Source organism: Phalaenopsis equestris, unplaced genomic scaffold, assembly GCF_001263595.1.
Source record: "Phalaenopsis equestris unplaced genomic scaffold, ASM126359v1 Scaffold204555, whole genome shotgun sequence".
In the NCBI taxonomy this organism is placed as follows: Eukaryota; Viridiplantae; Streptophyta; class Magnoliopsida; order Asparagales; family Orchidaceae; genus Phalaenopsis; species Phalaenopsis equestris.
The window spans coordinates 128,941-149,244 of record NW_018224104.1 but is presented as its reverse complement, the minus strand read 5'-3'; the positions used below and the strand labels follow the sequence as shown (position 1 = coordinate 149,244).

Below are 20,304 nucleotides of genomic sequence, written 5' to 3'. Positions count from 1 at the left end.
TTCAAATCTATGCTTTTTATCCGATTAATGCTTTATTTCTTAGGCATCATCCACCAAACAATTTGGGATCTAATACTCTAACATTTTGGTTAGGAGGTGGCATGTGGTTGAAAAGATAGTAGGTGACTCAAGCACTCGACAATGATAATGATGTTAGGATTCTAATTGGATGGTATTAATTTATTTTTATTTAAATATTTTGAGTATTATGGATATAAAATTTGAAGTTTAGGCATGAGATATGTAAAATCTAAGGGTCTGTTTGAGATCACTTTTTGTTTTCTATATATTTTTTTGTCTGCTTTATTTTTTATTTTCTATTTTTAGAAAATGCATTCAATATTACTATGATTTATATATTTTAAAAATAAAAAATATAAAATATGTTTAGTTGTGTATTTTTATTTTGTTAAAGAAAAACCAATACATTTTATAAAATGGTTGGGTCCACGTCCGCTTCAATATTAGGATTTACCGCTCATGGTGTATATAACGTTTTCCTTACTCCAGTCAAGCGAAAATTACCTGTGGGAGGCCGACAATAGCATCAAATCGTCAGCGACTGTAGGCAGCGGTGAGTGGTGATGTGGACAGTCGCAGAAGGTGACAGGTGTGGCGGGTGACAGCGGTGGGCGACAGGCAGTGGCTAGCGGGGGCCATTAGGCAGTAGGTGGTGACGACAGATTGCGGACTACGACCGGTGGTATGATTTGCTATTTTCCTTGGTTTAAAAGCATGCAAAAATATGTTTTTTTTATTTTGAGTATTTTTAAAAGAGAAGTCTTCCTCTAAAAAAATTAAAAAAATAGAATTAAAATAAAAACAAAAACAGATAAGTAAATCCTGCTTTTTTTTTTTTTTGCTTATTTTCTATTTTTATTTTTTTTAAAATAATAATAATTAGATGTCGAAGAGGTCCTAAATTTTTGTCTACCATGTAATTTCCCATTTTTATTTTTGAATGAATAACGATAATTTTATAGCTAATAAATTATCATGAACAATGATAGAGTCATGGAACCCGCCGTTGTCCAACCAGCCTCCGAAGCCGAGCAGGCGAAGCGCCGCTGTCTCTGCCTGCAAGAACTAATCGTAAATTCCCTCCCGCCGTCCAAGCTCTCCACCCTAGCCAAGCTCACCCTTCTCCGTCTCCTTCGCGCGGAGCTTCGCTTCCTCTTTCGCCTATCTTCCCCCTCAACTCGCATCACTTCAAACATCGGCTACTTCGAATCCATCGTCCGCGTCCTTCTCCATCCCGCTCTCCGCAAAGCCTCCCGCCTCTGCAAGCCTGTCCCGTCCTGTTCTGTACATGTTGATATCGTCTGCAGCTTCGGCTCCTCTCCCTCCTGGTTCCTCGTCTCCGACTGCAACCCTACCCGTATCTCCTGGACCGGAAGTCTCCGCTCCCGCGCCGAGCGCGCCCTTCTCGCCGCTCGCTCTGCCTCTCTCGCTCTCAAACCTGCCTGTCTCTTCCTTGTCTTTTCCCGTGGGCTCCCAGATGACACGGCTTCGGAGATTGGCCGCCATCTCGCCGCCGTTGAGGTCGATGTACATGCGGAATGCAACTTTTTTGAGGATTTAAAGGAAGGTTGGATCGGGGTGGGATGGTGGGAAATGAAGGGATCTCGCTGGTTTAGAGTCAAGATAGAAGGGGATGATCTTGAACGTGTTAACGAAGTTCCTAGATTTCTAACCGTGAGTAATGGAGAGAAAGCGCATTTGGGGAAGGATGCATTTGGGGAGTTGTTGTCGTGCTTGAGGCCTGGAGGGATAGTTGGGGATTTGATAAATTTTGATACGACAGCGCTGATTGCTATGGTTTCGGGGATAAGTAATGATTCTGCGGAGACGCTGCTTAGGGAGCCGGAGGGCGACCTGAGACAGCGATTTAAACGAAACTATAAGTTTGTAATAGCGCAGGTAGTGCCTTTTTTGCTTTTCGTTGCTCTGTTTTGTAGCCGGCAAAATCCAATATCTATCTGTCTTCCGTTTATACTCAGAATGTTCTATGAGTTTGTTTTGAGCATATCGTTTAATTGAGCTTTGTTTTGTTTTTTGCACTCTTTTCGTTCTTTACCTTTCTTTAATGAGCCTTTTTGAAAAGGCTTTTTTACTTTGTTTCTGATTCTTCTCATCTATTTTGGAGCATAGACTATGCGTGTTATTGTTAATCTCTTACATTTTGCTTTTCAGTGATCTGTTGTGAAAATTGTTCTGCTACCTTATTTAATCGCATTCTTTTATAACTCTTCATCTTCAGGCAACTTCTGAACTTGAGCAACCAATTCTGGTAGAACTTAAAGTTGCATTAGATGGGAAGAAAGGCATTATATGTGAGAGCGTTCGCTTAGAGTTCAAGGAGCTCATTTTCATGTGTGGAGGAGCTAAGGAGAAGTTAAGAGCAGGTCAATTGCTAAAGCATCTTATGTGAGTTTTTTTAAACTGATTTTCTAATTAATGTTTAGTTTTATGTTTCTTTTTTATTAGTTTGATTGACTATTAAGTTTCTGAGAGCTGCACGCATGTAGTTTTTCAATAATCACAAATTACATCATGAATCTTGACTTTTAGCAGCATGAACTTCTTGTAATTTTTAGTTTTAAGCTTGCACCATAGTGGTTCTTGGTATTATACTGATATCTGTATTTTATATGATGTATAAGAACTATATTTACTATTTTTGAAAGAAAGATCAACTTGAAGTTTCTCCAGCTTCCATGCTAAGGGACTGTTTGGGGCAGCTGCAACTTATTAAAAAATATATGTGAAGCTCCTGAAAAATAATATGATGTTCAAAAAACTGCAGTGGCTATTACATTTTTTTTTTGAAAAAGGCAGACTGCAGCTAAAAGGCTGTCACCGCACGTAGCTAGAACTAGTGGGAAAAAATAGATTTCAATCGTGTCAAAATGCAGTTTACCCAAACCAATAAAACTACGGTACGGTGCCACACTGCCACCGCACCGCCGCCCCAAACGGACCTTTAGTAAAAAATTTCAAGATTATCTATTATATAAATAAGTCATAATGGTTATAATGCATGACATTAGTGGAATAGTATGATTTTAAACACCTGACCTCTTTCATGGCAAGCTAACCTCTTCCTAGCAAGTTGTGATGACTTCATTGTTCAGTCAAGATGATATAAACATGTAATATGGTCACATCAATGTTGAATTAGCTTAAGGCTCCATTTTGGCACAGCAGTGCGACACTGCACTGCTGTTTTGCTCGTTTGGGTAAACTGCGTTTTCACAGCTTTTTCAAAAAGTACCTCTGAAATCAATATTTTCCCACCACTCCTGGCTAGGTGCGGTGGGAGCTTTCTAGCTACGATCTGACTTTTTTTTTTAAAAAATTGTAATAGTCACCGTAGCTTTTTGCAATATCAGATTATTGTTCAACAGCTTCTTAATAAGTTGCAGCTACCCCAAACGGAGCCTAAGTGTGGGTCTAATTTATTCATTTATTTACGTGGCAACTGCTTGTAATGGAAATATTAGTGATTACCTGGTTGAAATTTGAATAGCTTAAGTTCACTAATCTAGGTCAAACAAATAAGTTGATGTGAATTCTTCTGTTGCTTGATCACAGATATTCTAAGAAGCATGTAAGTGTTTTCTGCTTAATTTTTCTCTCATCATTCTATTCCACTAATTTCTTGCTTTAAAATCATAATGACTTAATTTGATAGTAGATAGTCTTAAAATTCTCTCATGCCCTTGGCATTTATGACTAAAATCTTTATTCTAAGCAATATTCATTATAAACAGTGCTTTTGTAATTGGTGTCATGGAAAAATACTAAATTGGAAAGGGCTATCATTGGAAAGTATTAGATCACAGAGATACATTCTTATTATTCTTTTGTATTTTCATAATCAAGGATATTATCCTCTTTTCTATTTTTTTTCTATACTCTTTATTTATTTATAGCACTACTATTTGTTCGATAATGCATATGAACTTTCTCCTCCAACATTGTATTAGAGCCACATTAGTCTAACTGGCTGCTCTCCTTTTCACCCCTCCTTGCCACTTTTGATCAGCATTCACTCATTACATTTGTTATAAATCATGCGCTCACTCGCTGCGTACATTCATTTGGCTAGCTAGCTCACCCTCTCTTGTTGCATTATATTGCATGACACCCTTGTTTAACTCATTGGTGTGATCACTTTGCAATGTGTGCTTAATACTAGTGACCTTGCACTACTTGAACTCGATAATTTCATGACTCACACAACTAGAGGTGTAAACGAATCGAACACGAACGAACAGAGCTCGTGTTCGTGTTTGGTTTGTTTGAAATTAATTGTGTTTGAAATAGACTCGTTCGAAATTGTTCGTTAAATGTGTTGTTCGTGTTGGGTTCGATTTGTTCGAAATAAGTTTGAATTGTTCGAAATGTTTGAATTGTTTGAATTATCTAAATGACTCAAATTGTTTAAATTGCTCGAATTATTCAATTTGTTTGGTTTGTTCGAAATCTTTGAATTGTTCAAAAATAGTAAAATGTGTTAGCATATTTGAATTGCTAAGATTTTATAATATTTATATGAATTAAAATAATATAATATTTATATTAATATAACCACTACTATTATGTTATTATTATTATTAATAATTTATTATATATTATGATTTATATGATTTAATTATTTAAAATATAATAAATTTTTATAATATATAATTTTTTTTAAAAATATCCTAAATTTTTTAAATATAACTATTTTAAATTATTTTATATTTCGAACAATAAAGAATCAAATCCGAACGAACACATCACTGTTCGTGTTTGGTTCATTTAACAAACCGAACGAAAAAAATTGTTCGTGTTCGTCTAATTTGCTTATCGAACAAATTGAACACGAACTCCCTCGCGAACCGAATACGAATTGCTCGCGAACAACGAGCTTTTTTGACAGCCCTACACACAACTCCTTGATCTTCTCAATATGTATCATGAGTTTTCACTCATAACTCATTGAATCGAAACTCTGATCTACCACTGTTACTAACAAGTAACATCAAATTTAATGATACCAATTATCATCCGTGGTTGAAGGTTTTTCTCCTTTAAGTTGATTCTCAGGATAAATTTCGTCAGCTTGATATCTCTTTTATTTGATAGTGCTGGCCAAGTTTTCAAAATATCAAGGACCTAACTATTTTTTTCTGAAATAATTTGTCAATAGTAAAAAAATTTCAATTTGTCTAAACAATCAGGTTTCAAAACTAAAAAAGATACAAGATTTCTTCACCCCATAAAGTTTCAAGAAAGTCATGCATCTCACATCATCTTTTTTTTTTTGGAAATTTTTTTTATATTCTAGTGATACGCAAGTCCATGAGAATTATTATATAGCATTGGGAAGAAAATGGGGTAAGTATGAGTTATTTCAACACTACCCCTTCACTAGTCATCCAACTATTTGGCTGAAGTAAAATGAAGAGTTTCCTTTCACTATTTTCATCTTCAATCTACATCTTTTCTTCATTTTGTGAAAATGTTCTATAATGGATTTTTTGTGTTACAAAATGCTCTAGTCTTCAACCTCTTACTCTTGATTAATCAACCTTGGCTATTTGTTCTTGCGGTGATCGGGGAAATCACACAAATGGTGGGCATAATGGTGGCAAGCATTGTGGTGGCCTTTAACTCCTTTCTAGCTTGCCCTCATTGCAGCCACATTATTTATCCTCCATTATTGTATTTTTCCATAGATCAACGTACTTCCACAACAGGTCCAATCCTCATGAATCCTTCGGTGCCATATCATTTGGATCAGTTGCTCTCTTTCAGGAAGATTATGATCATTTGCTTCAACAATCTCAGGCATCTATCTCAACATCTCGTGTCGGTACCTTTGGGTCTCTAAGTTGTCGTTATTGGTATATTTTATGTTTTAAATTCTAGTGCTTTCTTCTATATGACAGATAAGCGGCAATTTTTTTTCCTCTTACTATGACCTCTCTCCCACATTGTTTCTATAAATAAAAATAGTTGGTGGTGGAATGATAATGTGCAAAAAAAGATAAAATACAAGTTATATTATAAAAATTAGTTTAAATGTAAAAGTTTAGAGAATTTAAAAAAATATATAAAATGACCCGTGGGGAGTCTAAGAAAATAATCTTTGATGCTAAATTTTTTGCTTTTAGTTATATTTATAATAGATTATATACTAAATAGGGTGAAAAATATATGCCTAAACTAGTCAAATAAAGAGAAAAAAAGTAAAAATTTAAATCAACCAAAGTGTAATAAAGATGAAAATAAAAAAGTGCTTTTTTTAAAAAAAATATTTAATATATGTGAGTGAATTATTTTGATAAATTTGTCAATGAAATTTCTGAAAATACGGTCGACCTTAGTGATCTTAATATCTTTAATAATAATAAAATATTTCAGTTTTACCGTCGCAGTACTAAAAAAGTTGAGGAAGCATTAAAGAAAAGTAGGGGTAGAAATTCTGTAGAACCTGATGATATCCCAATTGAAGTATGAAAATTTTTAGGAGAATTGAGAGTTTCTTGGCTTACTGAACTCTTTAATATTATTTTGAAAACTAAAAAAATGCCTGAAGAGTGAATGAATAGTACTTGGTCCCCATTTTTAAGAACAAAGGGGATGTACAAGAGTGTGCAAATTATAGAAGAATTAATGATGTGTCATACTTTAAAATTATGGGGGAGGGTAATTGAACATAGATTGACATACTACAAAGATTTCTCATAATCAATGTGGATTTATGTCAGACAAGTTTAATATGGAAGTTTTATATTTATTGAGAGGTTTTATGGAGAAGTATAGAAAGAATAATGAGGATCTGCATATGATTTTTATTGATTCATAAAAAGCTTATGATAAAGTTCCAAGAAATCCTTTGGAGAGTTCTAGAGAAGAAATGTGTTGATATGACTTTTATTCAAGTCATTAAAGATATTTATACTAGAGCTATTATACTAGAGTAGAGCTATTACTTGTGTTCGAACAGAAGGAGAATTGACCAAATATTTTCCTATTTTAGTTGGATTACCTTAGGGATTGGCTTTAAGCCTATATCTTTTTGCTTTAGTTATGAATGCTCTTACTGGACATTTACAGGAATATGTACCTTGGTTTATGCATTTTGTTGATGATATCCTTCTTGCGGATAAAGCTAGAGAAAAAGCTCAGTAAAAACTTGAATTATGGAGGTCTACATTAGAGTTTAAAGGCCTTCGTTTGAGTAGAACTAACACTGAATACATGGAATCTAATTTTAGCAGTAGTAGCTCTAGTGACAGAGTTGTAACTATGGGTAATCAAATTATTAAAAGGTTTGAAAGTTTTAGATATCTCGGGTCTATTGTTTAAAGTGGTGGCGATATAGATAGGGATGTTATTAGTAGAATTCAAGTTGGTTGGTTGAAGTGGAGGAATGCGTCGGGCCTATATAGTGTGATAGAAATGTACCACCTAAATTGAAAGGAAAAATTTTAAGATGGTGGTGAGATCTGTAATGCTCTATGGTGCTGAATGTTGGCCTTTAAAAGAGAAGCATAAAACTAATGTAAGTCTTGCTGAGATAAGAATGCTTAGGTGGATGAGTGGCTTTACACTTAGAGACAAAATGTGAAATGAATATATCCGTGATAGAGTTGGTGTAGTTCCTGTGGCGGACAAAAAATTAGAGAGTCGTCTTAGATGATTTGGTCACATTGAACGTCGATCATCTGATCATCCTGTTAGGAGAATAGATGTTTTAGATTCTACTTATGTTAAAAAAGGCAAAGTGGTAGAGCTAGAAAGACTTGGGCATATTGTATAAAAAACGATCTTAATTTATTAGAATTAAATGAAATTATGATTAGAATTAATATTAGAATTAAATGAAATTATGACACTCAATAAGACGCAATGGAGAAAAAAGGATTCATGTAGCCGACCTTGTGGGATATAAGCTTGTTGTTGTTGTTGTATGACCTCCCTCCCACCTGTTTTTTTTATTGGTAGCTCTTCTTTAGCTATATGCAAAGGATCTGTCTATTTTTATTCTTTCGTAATCTTAAATATTATTTTATATGTCTCATAGTTTCTATCAATCTTTTACCTATACATTGTTAACTTGTAATTGCTCAATACTTTTTATACTTCTACCGTGTCTCTTAGGATCTCACTGTGAAGAAGATAATAGGTGTAAGCGTTGAAGTTGGCAGTTGAGCAAGGGATGAGATCAAGTTGATGATCATTTGAATCACTTTTAGTTATAATTTAAGTATCTAATCGTGGAAAGATCAAATTATCATATTTGTTAATGTTTTAATGACCCAATTTTCTTAGAAAAAATATTGAATGTGGTGATTCGCAAATCAATCGATTGAGATTGAAGATGATGTAACTAGGAGTCTGTAGGGGCAATTAGATCGTCAATTAGTATCATATGAGGGTGATCAAGACTTTAAAAGCTTGGCTATTCGATCAAGTTTTAAATTACAATATGATAATGATGAATTTGATTTTTTTTCCTCTTATTTGGATAAGTTTGTATTTTAATTTAAACCTAGATTCAGGTAATTTTGTCATGAATGATGATTTAATTGGAATTTATCTTGTTGGTATTTGTGTGAAGGGTTTTTCTCTTTTAGATGGAGTTTGTGTAGGCATGGATTAAGCAAACAGAGCTGTAATTATCTATTTAAAGGTTTGTAATCATGCAAAAAATTTAAAGGTTTGAAATCATGCAAAAAAAAAAAAATCAATGAAATCTCCTTTTTCTTTTTTATTTCATCTTCTTTTCCCTGCTGTGCTCTGTATTAGTGTGTTGGTACTCTCTGTTTCGTACAGATTTCCATTGAAGTGCTGATGCTGATGCTGCTCTCTTTCCTATCCGTTTTCTTTGCTATGGCTGATGCTGTGAATTTTCCTCTGCTGGCCTGCGATGCTCCATCTGCTGACGCCCCTTATTTCTAACTAATGCTTGCTGTCTTGCTGTTCTTGCTGTTGCTGCTGATTTCCTTTCCGTTTGCTTATGCTGCTTACTTCTTGTTTGCTGCTGCATGTCAAATTTTGCTGTCATTGCAATGTACAAGTCTTCCAATTGCTGAACTGAGTTCAGAATTCATTCTAGCTCTAAAAATAATGGATGAATTGATTATGATGCTGTTTTGAAGTCATCCAGCTCAAAAGCAATGCTTTCTTTTTTTGGTTCATTGGAGGAAAAAATAAAATAAGTGAAAAAACCTATCTACGACAAAGAAATCTTAATTAAGTTGGTGGTCTAGGGATAAAACTGGCATCATAGCACTTATTCTTAGTGATTGGTACAAATGTTGAAAGGATATAAAGACAAAGAAGAACCACTTCTTTGTCTTACTCAGGCATTGGAAAGCAAGGAGAAGTTGAAGAAAGTAAATTAATGGTTAATAATTGTTGGAATTTTTTGTTTTTTGTATTTTCTATTTATATTATTTTCTATTTTTAGTAGTTTCTACTTTTAGAATTATCAATCATTGGTAATTTCTATTTCATTTTTCTAGCATGGGAATTTTGTGGATTTTATATTGTGGCGGCATTCTACTATTTATCTTGTGACAAAATATTAGGAAAATGAAGATGAATCATTATTTTTATTTCTCTGAAAACTATATGATTTTTGAGCCCTAAATCACCATGCAGCTGTTGGGTACGAAGTTGAGGACTGAACTCGAGACTACCATTAGGTTATGAGGCATGTCTTTTGTTGACGTCCTTGGTTGAAGAAGATAAAATGATGGCTCCCTTTGTACCCTTTTTTCGGATTGATGGTTTTGGATTGCAGTGGGATTTGATTTTGTTTTGTCCCATCGCAGGTTCCTTATATATCGAGAGTTCTAGATCAGCTTCGTTTTGACACAGGTCCATTTCATATCGAGAGTTCTGGGATGGCTTCATCCCGCCACAACTCATTGTTTAGTCATCAAGAGTTCGGACTGGCTTTGTCATGGTATCGAGGCTTTTGCATCAAGATGTTGGGTCTGCCACAAAATCAAGGGTTTCTACTTTATCTCAACTCTTAGTGTCGATGAAGGCTCCCAGACGCAAAATAAATAGCGATTGAACTCTACCTATGTGTCTCTGTACTTTTCTTTCTCCTTTGAGTATGTCATACAAGTCAGCTATGACAGACACCTAATAAAATTTTATCAGTTCTAATGGTTCCATTAATTCTGAAACCTTGTCGCACCCTGAACATGAAAACTCAACTCTTGTGTCAAGGGATTTTAATATTGATAAAAAAGGGGGAAAGAAACCATGGTGCGAGTATTTTAATAATCATGGCATATGAAGGAGATATATCTTGGGAAATTCATGGTAAAATTGCAAATTGAAAACCAAAATCTAAGCGTAAAGGTCGGGTTTAAAAGCCAATGCTGTTGAAATTCATGAGCATTCCACCAATTCGGATGCAATTCCTTTTACAAAAGAGCAATTAGAGCACCTCCGCATATTATTTCAATCTCCAATACTGTCACCGACTCTGTGTTGCTCTTTAATACAAAAGGGTAACTCTCTAGTCACTGTATTGTTAGGTGTTAATCTTAATTTTATTTATTCTTTGATAATTGATTCTGGTGCAGCTCATCATTTGACCAATTGTTCTAAAGTATTCTCATCCTATAAATCTTGTGCAGGTAATAAAAAGTCCAAAATTATCGATTGTTCACTTTTTGTAATTGGTGGGATAGGAAATGTCAAACTCACCTCATTGTTAATCATACGTCATGTGCTCCATGTTCCCAACTTATCTTATAATTTATTGTTCATTAATAATATTATTTTTGATCATCATTGTCAATCTTATTTCTACTCTTCTTATTGTGAGTTTTAAGAATTGACCACTTGGAGAATGATTAACAATGATTAACAATGCTAATGAAAAGGATGAATTTTATTATTTTGATAATGGATTTGATACAAATAGACATTTTTAAAGCATTTGTTTAAATTCTAGTTTCGTTTCCAAAGATAATGATACTATGTTGTCATTACATGTTAGGTTATCCTAATTTTTAGTTTTATTTTATTGTTTATTTTGGAATAAAAATGTTATATTTTTAATGTGAAGTTTGTCAGTTTGCCAAATATCATCATGTGTATTTTCTTCTCTAAATTTACAAACCAACTACATTATTATTATTTTTATTTTTTATTTTTTATTTTTTCTAACTACATTTACTTTGATTCATATTGATATATGGGGTCATTCTAAACAAGTTATATACTTTGAAAAAAAATATTTGTGACATTTACCAATGATCACATAAGGTTAAGTCAAATGTATTTAATGAAAAAATTTACGACAGGAAAATAATATTCAAAAAATTTTACACCATGTTACGAACACAATTTCAGACAATTATTCAAATATTACAGAGTGATAATGAGCGAGAGTATTTCAAAAAAAAAATTGGTCAATTTTTTTTTTTAAAAGGATAGTTTATCAAAGCTCTTATGTCTGCACTCCACAATATTGAAAGAAAAAATAATCACTTATTAGAAGTAGCTCGAAAGAAAAAATAAGCACTTATTAGAAGTAGCCTGGGCATTGTTGTTTACAAATCAGGTGCCAAAATATTTTTTGGTTGAAACTTTTTTTACTGCTACAATCATCATAAATAGAACATTTAATAATGTTTTAAAATATGAAACACATTTTGGTGTTTTTTCATAAAAGTTACCCAACAAATCGGCTCTCATATTCTTTTTCTTTAAAAATATTTTAGTGTGTTATATTTGTTCACATTTATAGTCATAATCAATGAAAATTTAAACCTAATTAAAAAAATGTGTTGTTGGTTATGCTCCTACCCAAAAGAGTTATAAATATTTTGATCGAGGAAAAGCCCAAAATGGTTCCCCAACTATTAAGAAGTGGTCAATTTAGTCCCAAACCTGTGGAGTATAACTAGATCTAGTCGTTAGGTTGATTGCAGGAGTGAGATCCGATCGGTCGATTGATTGTAGGAGTGAGATCCGGCCGGTAGGATGATTGCATGAATGAGATCCAACAGGAAGGAGAGGAAAAGTTCAGATGCAAGAGGTCTGATAGAACTTGTTGCTGTGTAAGGAAGAAGTTTATAGTGGCTTAACTGGAAAAAAAGGTGGTCCGACAAAACTTAGGTTGTTCTAGAAAGGCGTTTATTGCGGCTGTGCAGGGAAAGGTCCAATTGCAAGGAGTTTCCTGCATCGGGAGTGTTCCCGTAGGGAGAACGAAGCCAGGATTTGATCTAAGGCTCTGATACCGCGTAGAAAAATGGGGGAGATATTTCTCTAATTCTTTAATCGTCAAATTAAAACTCCTCTCATTATATAGAGAGTAAACTTTAGGGCAATCATAATTCCTATAATTACAACCTACCAGAGATACAACAAACACATAAGGAAAGAACTACGAACATAATAATAGAGAAATAAACGGGGATAAATCTAAATAAAAAACACATAATTCCACAATTATAGTAAAGCGATTACATTCGAGGGGAGAATAATTATAAAATCATTACTTTAAATTGAAAAGAAAAACGAATTAGAGATATTGTGGAAGTTAACCCAAACCACAATAGGAAATACAATTATTCTTGCTAAAACAATAGGTAGTTATGTTGAAATAGAAAATTACAAGAAATGACAACACAAACTTAAACTAGGGAGGATCTTGGGGTATAAAATCATTACTTTAAATTGAAAAGAAAACCGAATTAGAGATATTGTGGAATTTAACCCAAACCAAAATAGGAAATACAATTATTCTTGCTAAAAACAATAGGTAGTTACAACCGTAAATTACAACAAACGATAATGATGTGTTGAAATAGAAAATTACAACAAATGACAACACAAACTTAAACTAGGGAGGATCTTGGGGTCGTGGTGGTGGTGGTCTGCAAGGGGTCAGAAGGTGGTGAGATGGTGGACGAGCTGATCGGCCAATCGAAAAACTGGAAGATAGTGATTTTCAAGGTTCCAGACAGCTAACAAGCAATGAATAAGATGTGGAACTGCTATTCAGGATGATGACAACAAGTGGGAAGGGGGTAGGGCGCAGATTCTGAAGGTGATGATGCCTAAGAAGGTGAGGGGTGGTGGCTGAAGAGATTGGGAAAGGTAGGGATAGTGGTAAGGTTGTGGAATGGGCGATCTTGGTGGCTAGAATAGCAGGAAAACAACTAGGAATGTCGGCAGCAGCGGTATGGAATGCATGGAACAACCAAGGGAGGGTTGTCCCAAGGATGCGATGGCGAGGAGGATGATTGGACAACGAAGACGGACAGCTGGAATGAATGACAATAGGGGTTAAATGACTGGAAGGGATGGGAGTTGGTGGGGAAATGTTGCTGGTGGTTCCGACAGTGAAAAAAGTCGGTGGCAACAGTGAGAGGAGGAATACAAAGGATGGAAAAGCTGACGATAAATACCCTCGCGAGAACGAGCATCTGCCGGAGCATCATCCGCTTTTAGATACAGCCTTAGAAGGGAGAATGAGGAGGCCGCCGACTGTCCTGATAAAAAACATATGTCAAAATTGAAAACAAAAAGCAAGGGAATCACATAAATAAGCCCTAGATACTTAGGATTGGATCCCTTTATGGAAATGAGGTGTCAAACCAACATGGGAGTGCCGGCCAGCCCTCCTAGGTCTTGACCGATCCAATCCAAATGAAGCAATTGTGGGATCGGATTCCACGGCTCTTTATGCCCGCGTCACTGAAACGGTGAGGCATGAAGCTCTTGCGTCACAATACTTGGGTTTTCTATCAAAGATAGGATGAAAATTAGTAGCTTATTCCTCGAGGAGGGCCTTATTATTGTTGCCATCAATTTTAAAGGTTGAAATAAATCCTGGCAAAATTACAAGAAAATCATGGATAGTACTTGAAGGTGGTGATTGCTTGAGTGTTATTTAGGAGTTTTTTTATGAATAGATGAGCTAGAATCAGTAACAATTGAATGATTGGGTGATGGGAATTTTATAGCCAAAATTAATTCTCTTGATTCATAATTCTGTGATGATGATAGCCTACTTGTTTATGGTAGTGATGTAGACTTAACAATGTCAGCACATTGATGAAGCAAGGAACGAGCTGAGGCCCTTTTCATATGTACGATAAAGTGAAAGGAGTAGGATTTTAAACAAGAGTAGTTGATAATTTATTGCCATGTTATCGAATGACTAGTTGTGAATTCACTATTCAATTTGGGCAACGATACACTGCGTTGAATGTACTTTATAGTTCGATAGATTCACATGATTTTCTAAGATCGTCTTAAATGCTTCTTGGCACTTTGTGTTGGTGGAGATCTCTGTAGTGTATGGATGAGTAAGTTATGCTAGTTAGGTTCTTGAGCCAAGCCGAGAGGATCCCAAGGTAATCCCCATGATAAGGCTTTCTGGAGCAACTTACCGGGAGGATTTTCCAATTACTCTTGAGGAGCCACCTTGGATTATGTCATTTATGTAGTGCTCCGACTGATGTGACATCTTCATATAAATGCTTGATCTTATACTTTCATTACAATTATGATCACTTGGTTGACAAATATTAGATTTTTGGGAAATCTCGTGCATTTATAATTGTGATATTGTCATAAGAATTTGTGATATTGTCATAAGAATTTTAGGATATATCCAGAAATTCTTGAGAAAGATCATCCTATTTAAAATATAATCTTTTAATGATTGAGGCTTTTTTTCATGTAGATTATGTAATATCTATTGAGAACTAAAACTCTACTTCTGGATATTACCTTTGTGGGTAGAAATCTTGTGTTTTGAAAAATGTTAGATATGGATTGTTCTAGTTCGATCTAATGCTAGCCAAACACGAGTTTATGGCTCATTTTTCCTGTAAAACATTGTAGATTAGAACCTCATTTATGAATTTGATTTTCCTTTTACAAAGCTTATGATCTTTAACTGTAATAATCATCGGCAATTTTTGTTGCAAGCAATTCTATTTTTCATTAGAAAACTAATTTTATTGAAGTAGATTGTCACTTCATCGAAGACGGTCTTTCCAAAGAACACTGTCAAGTGAATAACATTTATTTGATATCTTTTTCAAAGCTTTCACAGCTCTTCATTTTTCTAGTATTTATTGATGTATCCACTGTGTATTAGTGTAGGAATACTAAATTGTTGTGTGAAATCATTGAAACATGCCATTTTTGAAAGATATGTTTGTATTATTATTTTCAATCCTCATAATTGAGTATATTTTATCTTTACTTCACCTGTTTGTGCTTATCCTATATGCCTATATGTTGGTACAAATACCTCAACCAATAATGCATGTGATATGTCTCCATCGATAGTAATATTTTTAATAATTTGAATCTCATTAATTTTCATTGTTTTATGGCTGCAAGCATGACATCATTAGCGTGCAAAACCATAGATTCTACTACCCAGAAGCTTGTGCTAAACTATTAGTGTAATTTTATTTGGAAATTGTGTTATGACACTTTTAGAAAGTGTATTAGTGTAGGAATACCAAAATCGTTGTGTGAAATGATTGAAATATGCCATTTTAGAAAGATATGCTTGTATTATTATTTTCTATCCTCATAATTGAGTATATTTTTCTCTCTATTGCTCCTGTCTGTACTCATCCTATATGCCTATATGTCGGTACTAGTACCTCAACCAATAATACATGTGATATTTCTCCTTCGGCAGTAATATTTCTTATAATTTGAATCTCATTAATTTTCATTATTTTTTAGCGGTAAACCTGACATCATTAGCATTTAAAACCATGGATTCTACTACCCAGAAGCTTGTGCCAAACTTTCACTGTATTTTTATTTGGAAAATGTATTATGATACATTTATAAAGTGCTCTTGTGGCCTCTACTTTTATGAAGTGCGGGCTCAAACACCTTCCAAACGCGGAGATGGAGCTTTTATCCAATGAGAGAGCTGGGCGCCATGTATTTTCAGTTGTTTGTTGCAGTGCCTTGGGCCTGCCAGTGGCAATTATGTAACCATCGTGACATCAGGACCGTTAATCATCCATGCATAATGGATTGCTAAATTTGGAAAGCAAATATCTAAAAACACCAATTTGATGATGAATTTGTAATGAATAAGTGTCAAAATGATCCCCAACTTTTGCAAGGGATCTTTTTAGTCCTAGAGTCTATAAAAATTTCAATTGAGTTCCCAAATTTTTTTAATATGGGTTGAAATAAGCCACAAGAAGAACTATTTTAGCTCCAATTAAAGTATTCTGGAAATATTAACTATTTAGATTTCTCTTTAGCTTTTTATACTCGTATGAACTTTTATTAGTTTGCAAATGCAAGTGTTTATGATTCATCCTATCTAAATAACTTTTTTTGTCTTCTTTGGCATATAATGTCATTTGCATTGATCAATCACCATCAACCTTATTTCGACAATCGCTTTTTGTCCCTTGAACCTTGTTTTGTCTGCAGTCTATTGGGCGTACTAGTTCATTTATTTGACAAACCTTTCATAATATCTTCCTCTCAAAGGTGACGACTTATGCACCCCTCAAAATTGCATATTTGCTTAGAAGCATCAGCTAGAAGGATTAATAATGTATGAGCTATCCGTTAAGTATTAATTAATCTCTCTTTCGGACTCTCTTTTTAATTTCTTATATTGCTTTTCGATTATACAAGCCAAGAACCATTTTTCTCTTTAAGAAACATGATTGAGTATTTGATGGCTTTCCATCTTCATTTGTACTGCATTCTCCCTAGCAGTTTACTAAAGCATAAGTGATTTGTTTGCACTCAGCGGTCTCATTTTACTTCATTATTCATTTTGTTGATGGCCGCTATTTCAAATCTGTAATATGTAATTTATTTTGCATTCATTATTTTAAAACTCAGGTTTATTATTTCACTGGGGAATTTACTAGCATACAATATAATTTTTACGTCTTTACATTTGTCATTTAAGTTTTGATCTTTACTTATATTACACCTAAATCTTTAACAAGACATCAAATACATTACTTATACTGAACTCTCTTACCCCCTTAATCTGCAGTTTATATATCCCAAAATTGTTTTCCCTTGAAACTAAGTTATAAAACTATCGCCTGCTTCAATTTGATCTTATTTAAACTGTGCAGTGTTGTCCCAGACAGACCTTCGGCACGCATTTGTGATCTTCCAACAACAAGAAAAATTGGAGAAAAGAACAAGGTCATATTTGGAACTGGAGATCACTACCATGCTCCGACTTTAACGGCAAATTCAGGTTTTGTAAGGGCCATCTCCCAAACTAGCATGTCTTTGTTAACCATTGAACATAGACCTCGTGCACTAACTGGTGATTAGCTCCTTTATTAACTGAATTGTACGTCATATGCAAGTCAGATCTGCATTAATATGTTTGCTTATTTTGATTTTTATTTATTTTTTTTATTTTGATCTGAAATAGGACATGTTTAATATTTTAAAATAAAAAAAAAAAATCTATTTTTATTTTGTTTGATGACGGCCATGATTTCATTTTTGCCTACAGGAATGGCTTAGCTTTGAATGTTTAGAGAGTCATGCGGGGCGGAGTTCGAAAGTTTATTTAGTGAAGGCATCATTACTAATTTTGATAATTAACTTTAACATTCTATAGACGAACGTGGGAATGGCATTGGTGGTTTTAAAATTGTGTTTGGATATTAAAATAAAAATGCTCTTAAATTTTATTCCCAATTATTTACGATTACATCCACTAAATAGCTCGAATTGTGTATTTTATATGACATCCACTAAAATACTAAAGGCTCCGTTTTCTTGGTTTTGCTGGTCGGCCGTCATGAGCTAGCAGTCGACTGCAAATCCCTGGATGAGCTCTTGCCGGTGGGATGAGGCTTATCAGGCAGTGGGCGAATCTCGATAATTTGATAGGTAGCTCATGCCTTAATGAGTGGAGTCTTTTTGAATGTTCTTGGAGTATGTCATAGTCAATCTCTAACCCTCTGATGAAAGGGCACGGGAGCTTCCGTCAGTTGGCTGTCAATGCTAAACTTTTCCTTGAATTTGTTTATGGCGAGAGATAGGTCAATGCCTCCGCTCGGCTTGATTGTCCCTGGTCATCTGTTCGATGACCTTCATTTGGTCAAATTCTAGCCCTAGTTCGGAAGGGCAACACCCAATCAAGTTAATCATTTTATCTTCCGCTAGTGGATCTTCCTTACTGGTACTTGTCTCCTAGACTATTGAATCTCCTTGAGATTTATGCTGATCATTTCTAATGTGCATATTTTAAAGTGGGTTAAGAGTCTCAAAAATCATGATACAATAAGACTAAGAGAATTTAATGAAGAAAATAAATTTTATTATGATTGTTCAATGGTTTGATGATTGAACTCTTGAGATTTTCGTGCCCAACATTCCTGCAAATAAGGCATGATGTATTCCTTTGTTATCCCACTTCCTTTTGTGTTTATATCGGAGTCGATTAGCTTTTCAACTTCTCCATGACAGGTGTTAAGTAACCTTCAGATGGTCTCCCAAGAGCAGAAATGATGAGGAGAGCCTTTAGAATGTCTATACCACGAGCCCATCCCGAGGCAAGAAAAAGGTGGAAGGCAAGAAGGGGCCCGAGGGAAAAAGGTGGCTGGAAGAAAAAAAACCAACAAGAAAGAGAAAAGCTAGTTAAGAAACTTGCTCATAAAAAATAGAGGGCAGACAAGCTGATGGATGAGATTGGATGGTCTGACTAACTTCAGGAACTTTGAAAGGGGAAGGATCAACAAAAGGAGGAAGCAAGTTGGACGATTCATCCACCGACACATTGACCAAATGTCTTGTTATTGCTTGTGTCACACTAGCCAAAACAACAGTGCAAGGATTAACTAGAGTTCCACTGCCCGAAGTGCAAGAAGCTATTGGTGCATTGCTATTACCGGAGGTTAGAGGATTGCAAGCACTCCACCGCCACCTAACGAGAGCAATTTGTCGCTTCAGTGATCTTAGGTTATTAACTCCTTTGTATGAGGAAACCTGATATTTGTGTTTAAAAGAAATTTTTTTGATCTTCATTGATATTTTTTTTTGATGCAAAAGAGGCGGTAGAGATTTTTTATTTGCCTTAGGGGGACGCCGGCCAGGGCCCAACTCCAGGAGTGGTGGAGGCAAAACCGACACCTGCGCGTAGTGAGGAGAACGTGGTCGATACTCTGGCTCCAAGCTTAGGCTGATTGTGTAGATAGGCTTGAATTTGGTGGTAATGTATTTTATATGATGCTAGTTCAACGAAGGCTTGTCTCAGTTGAAGTGGCCAATGAACCCCTTATAAATTATTTTCTTCCTAAAATAATTTTGGCTCTATAATTTTTAGAAATGAAATTTTTATTGAAGTAATTATTTTTCTCTCGAATACTATATATATGTGATGCATTTTTTAAAAATCAAGGTTTGATTCTCGTGTGGCGCTCTGATTCTCTTTCTCTTCTCCCTCTTGGTCTTCTACTCTTGCCTTCTTTGATTTCGTCCGGATGGCTTCTTAGTCTTCTCCAAAGATCTTCGGCTTGTTCCTAGTGACAGAGGTCAACCATGTTGCCCAAGGGTGTGTGTTTCTTGTAGGACATTTGCGTTCTTGATAATAATGTCTAGCTCTGAGAAGGTAGAATTGAACAATCGGGTGACCAAGCTGTTTCAGACGGATCTAAATTTTCTATTGAGAAAGGTTTGATGGGGTCTTTGATTTCCATTCTGTCATATGATGCGGTAATACATAAGCATTATTGTGTAATCCCAACCTATATCAAGTAAAATTTGATTTTTGCCTTCATGACATCTGCCATCCACTGTCACTGGGCTAGGATCGTGCGATCATAGGAACCCTTCTCTTTCATGTTCTCCTTTTGGGTGGCTATGTAATGTTTGGTTTGACGGGCAAATCTACTTTTTGCTTTACCTTGAAAATAAGATCAAGGATAGGAAGCTGTGTTTCCCCTTGGGATCTGTGTGGCTGTGGAATTTTATCTTACATGACCGAAAGAGTAAATAAGAAAAAAAAATTGTGTTTGAAAGAGCATCCAAAAACCCAACACCAGGGCCACTGTTACAGCTAAAATATAAGATTTTTAGATACATTTTTATACCTATTTTTGAGATATTGCGCTTTAATGAAATGTATTTTTGTGTTTTTCTTGCAGATAGAAGTAAAAATGGAAAAAAAGCTTAAAGGAGTAAAAAATAATTAAATTTGGAGCAAAAAGGTGAAAAATAGTTTTGGCGCCTAAGCTCCAGATCCGACGCTTAATCCATGCATAAGCGTCGGAGGCGCTACGCTTA

General features: G+C 34.9%; 1 protein-coding gene across 1 annotated transcript; it reads left to right on the top strand.

Annotated features, from left to right (window-relative positions):
- The first annotated feature begins 1,007 nt into the window (after positions 1–1,007).
- LOC110036277 lies at positions 1,008–17,440 on the top strand. The gene is made up of 3 exons (XM_020740686.1): positions 1,008–1,920; positions 2,261–2,427; positions 17,133–17,440. The coding sequence occupies exons 1-3, from the start codon at positions 1,015–1,017 to the stop codon at positions 17,338–17,340; spliced, it is 1,281 nt and encodes a 426-aa protein (XP_020596345.1). The 5' UTR covers positions 1,008–1,014; the 3' UTR covers positions 17,341–17,440.
- The last annotated feature ends 2,864 nt before the right edge of the window (positions 17,441–20,304 follow it).

What these genes read in the sequence shown, in the direction of transcription:
- LOC110036277 (XM_020740686.1), top strand. Translation starts at nt 1,015, where the DNA reads ATGGAACCCGCCGTTGTCCAACCAGCCTCCGAAGCCGAGCAGGCGAAG. An exon ending in ATAAGTTTGTAATAGCGCAG is followed by an intron (nt 1,921 to 2,260) that starts GTAGTGCCTTTT and finishes CTTCATCTTCAG; the next exon opens with GCAACTTCTGAACTTGAGCA. An exon ending in CAATTGCTAAAGCATCTTAT is followed by an intron (nt 2,428 to 17,132) that starts GTGAGTTTTTTT and finishes TAAACTGTGCAG; the next exon opens with TGTTGTCCCAGACAGACCTT.